The 4,476-nt window shown below is 41.5% G+C and overlaps 1 protein-coding gene across 3 annotated transcripts in view; it reads left to right on the top strand.

Moving 5' to 3' along the window:
• The first annotated feature begins 1,357 nt into the window (after positions 1–1,357).
• Positions 1,358–4,476, top strand: part of rgl1 (ral guanine nucleotide dissociation stimulator-like 1) — a 52,724-nt gene continuing 49,605 nt past the window's right edge. The window contains exons 1-2 of one of the 3 annotated variants that reach the window (XM_061824149.1): positions 1,358–1,498; positions 3,226–3,325. In XM_061824149.1, coding sequence (XP_061680133.1) covers positions 3,251–3,325 — 75 coding nt within the window. In that variant the 5' untranslated portion in view covers positions 1,358–1,498; positions 3,226–3,250. Of the gene's footprint in view, positions 1,499–3,225; positions 3,326–4,476 lie in introns of those variants that run through there. The other 2 variants (XM_061824148.1, XM_061824147.1) reach the window with 2 other exon arrangements.

Here is a 4,476-nt window from a genome sequence, read left to right as displayed (position 1 = left end):
AACAACAGAAAAAAATGGTTTTATATGTAGCCTTTTTGTTTTCTTAGTACATCGAATAACTGTTGATTATTTTTCATGTCATATTCACTGAAAACCCCAAGTGAAGGATATTTGAGTGTTTATTGATGCGCGGACTCAGCACAAACAAGCTACCACAATCCAGTTCTCGTGAACTTCCTGCCGAGGAGCTGCAGACGGCCTCCGGCGGTTCTGCGCGGCCGGCGGCGGCGCTCCGACTTGAAAGGGAACCGGCAGCCTCTGTTAATGAATCCGAGGTTGGGGGGCAGGTGATTGTGGAGGAGGACCACCTGCCGGTTTACACTTCCCGTCTGCGAGAGGACATGACGGCGCAAATTTGGAGATAAAGCAGGGCCTTGTGCTGGTTGCAGACATCTGGGACCCGTTTGGAAACCCCCACCCCCCCACCCCCCAAAAAAAAAATGTATGAAGGAACTGACAAGAGAAACATTATTTGGATTGATCTAATAAACGGACAAAACACATTTTTAAAAATGCAATACAACACATAAAAACTCGCCAGAGATTTTTATCATTCAATGAAAGAATGAATGAATTTTTCCAGTCGAACAGTTTTGCTGTCACCAGCCAATCAGAAAACAGGAAAACGGTGATGTCGTTAAAAAAAATATCGAATATCAACATACAAATTCTTATCGGAATCTCTGTAGCCAAGCGAAATGCGGATTGTTTGGTATTGATGCAGTTTTACTGAGATCAACGCATACGACGAGAATTATTGATTCTGTTTATTGTAAATGATGAGTATGCGTGTTTGTAATTAATTTTTTTCTTTTTCGCGTTGGCTGAGACTCATGATAGCCCTGTGCGGCGTTATGCTGCTATCTGCTGGCTGTAATTGGAATATTTTGCTCCTTTCTTTTGACTTTCTTCGTGTTCCTATTCCAACCAAGAGGGGGCAGTGTTGACATGTGGTGCAGAAGACAGTGGTTCAAAGGCCTTCATACAGGACCTGAGGATTTCCACACTTTACTCATTTATCTTGTATCGGAGCAAAAATTACAAAACTAAATTAAATAGTCTCTATGACATGGTTACTTTCACACGGATGGGCAGAAATCACGTCACGTCACGCACGTCACGCACGTCACGGCACATCGGCTCGACCCGGAAGTGACTAACTCTGGGCAAAGCGTGTGTGTGTGTGGGGGGCATCATAAAAATAAGAATTAAAAATAATCAGCAGATTTACGAGTCATTGAATAAAGAACCTACGTTTAAAGGCAAGGAGTATGCTTTTAAATCGCCCAAGCCAAAAACAAGAGTCTTACGTCACAAATACGTCATTTGATCCCGGAAGTGAGTCACGATTTTTTTTATTTCCCCCGCGAAGATCAAGTACGAGAAAATGGCAGGAAGTAGAAGAATAAGACGCAAATTTTTATAAAAATAGAAATGAGTTCTGGCTTCATGGAGAGGGAAACTTTCATTTCAAGTCACGTCCCCAGCCTGGAATAAGGTGGGCAATTGTGATTTGTTTGTTTAATTCTCATTTTTATGTACACTAACAAAGTTCTGCTGTGAATAGCAACTAGTTTACACGGCTCCTTAACATATTTATAACTTTTTTTTTTAAATGAATAAAACCAAGCATGTGTACAAAGGATCAAGGGTCACTTTGACATATTTTAAATGATTTAAAACTGTAGGCAAATTTATGTGAATCAAGAATATTTGTGAAATAAGAGGTTCAAAAAAGCTAGCTAGTAAAGCCAAAAATCAAAAGTTTTTCAGGATTTCGCGGTGGGGGCGGCTTTGTAATTCTCTGGAATAGATCCACCTTTAAATTTTGGAGCAACAGAATCACATCTCTGCATTTAGGCCCAAAACAGGAGCATTCTAAACTAAGATGACCTCGATCATGTCACATTTCACCAAATGTTGTGTTGTTGGAAATGAGGAAGTGAGAGTTAAGAATGAACGTCTTGTCTTTTCACCCCAGCATCGAAAGTAAACACTGCACTACAACGCAGCCATACGATACGGGCTGTACCAAATGGTTTTTGTTTTTTTTTCTGGTCTGTGATGCATGCCAATTAAAAAAAAAAAAAAGGAATGGAGACCTCGAATGGCCCCCAGGTTGCAGTCTGAACACCAATAGTACCACAAGCTATAACCCAAAACACTTTTAAATATGAACTCAAACTTGTCTTATATTACCTTTAAAAAATAAATGGCTTCAATGATTTTGAAAAAAAAAAAGCACTGAAAGTGCAAGTGTTTATCATCCACATTATGTAAAAATCATATTGTCAACAAATAATGACGCCACTGTTGTTTGTTTCCAAGAGCTTTTTAACCCATTTGTGGGCAGCATCCCATTTTCGGGACATCATGATTTTCACGCATTATATCCTTCAGTATATCACAATATTTAACTCTTTTAATCTGTTTCTGATTCTGGGTTTTGGGACGATCTACTAAAAAAAAAAAAACCCAAGTACCCTCTCGCGGGCACCGTCCCATTTTTCGGGATGAGATTATAAATTAATAAAGTTATCATATAACTTAGCCATAAACGAAAAATAAGTGTTATTTCCTTGATTGTGGCCTGTTAGGAGACTTTTATCTCAATAATGCAAAAAATTCCCACCCTGCCCATGAATGGCTTTTAATACCCACTCTTAAAAAAATTACAGACCTTCTGTAACTTCCACCGACAACCCAGACTAAACTTAGCTCCTCCCCATCATACCTTTGTATCATAGAACAATCAAGATAGCTCTCTTCTACATACTTCCTTGACAACAATTTGCATTTTTAAACATTATAGAAAGCACAAAATACATGCAGACAATGTTTTTTTTTTCTTCCTGGGAATAGTTTCCACAGCAAAAGAATAGAGGAATTCAAATAGATAAAGTTTTCGCTCTATTAACATACATACCTTCAACATACCTTCGTATCATAGAACAATCAAGATAACTCACTTCTCCATACTTCCTTGACATCAATTTGCATTTTTAAACATTATAGAAAGCACAAAATACATGCAGACAATGTTTTTTTTTTCTTCCTGGGAATAGTTTCCACAGCAAAAGAATAGAGGAATTCACATAGATAAAAGTTTTAGGTCTATGATGTTACAATCACTTCATGTTGATGGCTGGATTTCTTGTACAACCACATTTTCCACATATTTGCCTCCGGAGCAATATTTTCCATGCAATGTCGATGTTCCAACAGGCCCCGTCGAGCGACTGGAAGTCGAATGTCCGTCCAGCGGCGTTTTCAAAGTGCGACAGGAAGCGGAGGAAGGAGAACGCTCCATCCCGGGCATTACTGGGTGATTTGCTATTTCTCCTCACACACACACACACGCTCGGGCTATCACGTCCCCGTTGCGGAGGCATTTTAATGATTGATATGTTTCTTAAGTGGCCGTGACTCACTCGCTATATATACACAAACGTATTTTAGGAGGAGGCGCATTGTATTGAGACAGGAATTTTGTCCGACTGAGTCAGCGTTATGAGTCATGACAGAAAGCATGTTGATGCCGCGGTACTCTGTGTGTGTGTGTGTTGACACTGCGGGTTGTTTATTTACCCTAAAAACAACGGGATGTAAAGTCTGATTGTAGGAAGTGCGACGAGCGTGCCGCGCTACATTAACTGCCGATTCCACGCGCATTGTGTGCGCCAGCTCTGGCCTAATCCTCTCGACGAGTCGGGTTTTACGCATGACTGACCCTTGACTCCGTCACACATGCACGCACACACGCCACGCGCGCACACATAAATGGGCGGAGTCTCATTTCAGCAGAAATGTTACACATTGATTATGTTTGGCCTTTGCACGCTTACGGTGTCACTGAATTGTGTGCTTCGCGGTGTAAGTTAGCAAAGAAGTGTGCGGGTAGTGTAAAACAATAACTTGGAACTATTTAAAAAGAATCTGCCTCTGCAGAGATAATAATGCTAATGTTTTGTTTCAGTTCCATCTTTTGCATGTGAAAAAAGCTAATTCAAGTGTATTACATAATGAGGGCGGCAGTTTGCACATTATATTTTTATGAGTTTCATTTTGAGTTTGCTGTTTAGTAAAAGGTGGCACGGTGGATCAGCTAGAAAGTGTTGGCCTCACAGTTCTGGGGTCCCGGGTTCAATCCCGGAACCGCCTGTGTGGAGTTTGCATGTTCTCCCCGTGCCCGCGTGGGTTTTCTCCGGGTGGGCACTCCGGTTTTCCTCCCACATCCCAAAAACACGCAACATTAATTGGAGACTCTGAATTGCCCCTTGGTGTGATTGTGAGAGCGATTGGTTGTCTGTCTCCATGTGCCCTGCGATTGGCTGGCAACCAGTTCGGGGTGTGCCCCGCCTCCTCCCCGATGATAGCTGAGATAGGCACCAGCGCTCCCCGCGACCCTCGTGAGGATAAGCGGCAAAAGAAAATGGATGGTCGGATAGACAATGAGCAGCACAATTCCTCCTCTTT

This window comes from Syngnathoides biaculeatus, chromosome 7 (assembly GCF_019802595.1).
Source record: "Syngnathoides biaculeatus isolate LvHL_M chromosome 7, ASM1980259v1, whole genome shotgun sequence".
NCBI classification, from domain to species: Eukaryota; Metazoa; Chordata; class Actinopteri; order Syngnathiformes; family Syngnathidae; genus Syngnathoides; species Syngnathoides biaculeatus.
This window is presented reverse-complemented; position numbering and strand designations above follow the sequence as displayed.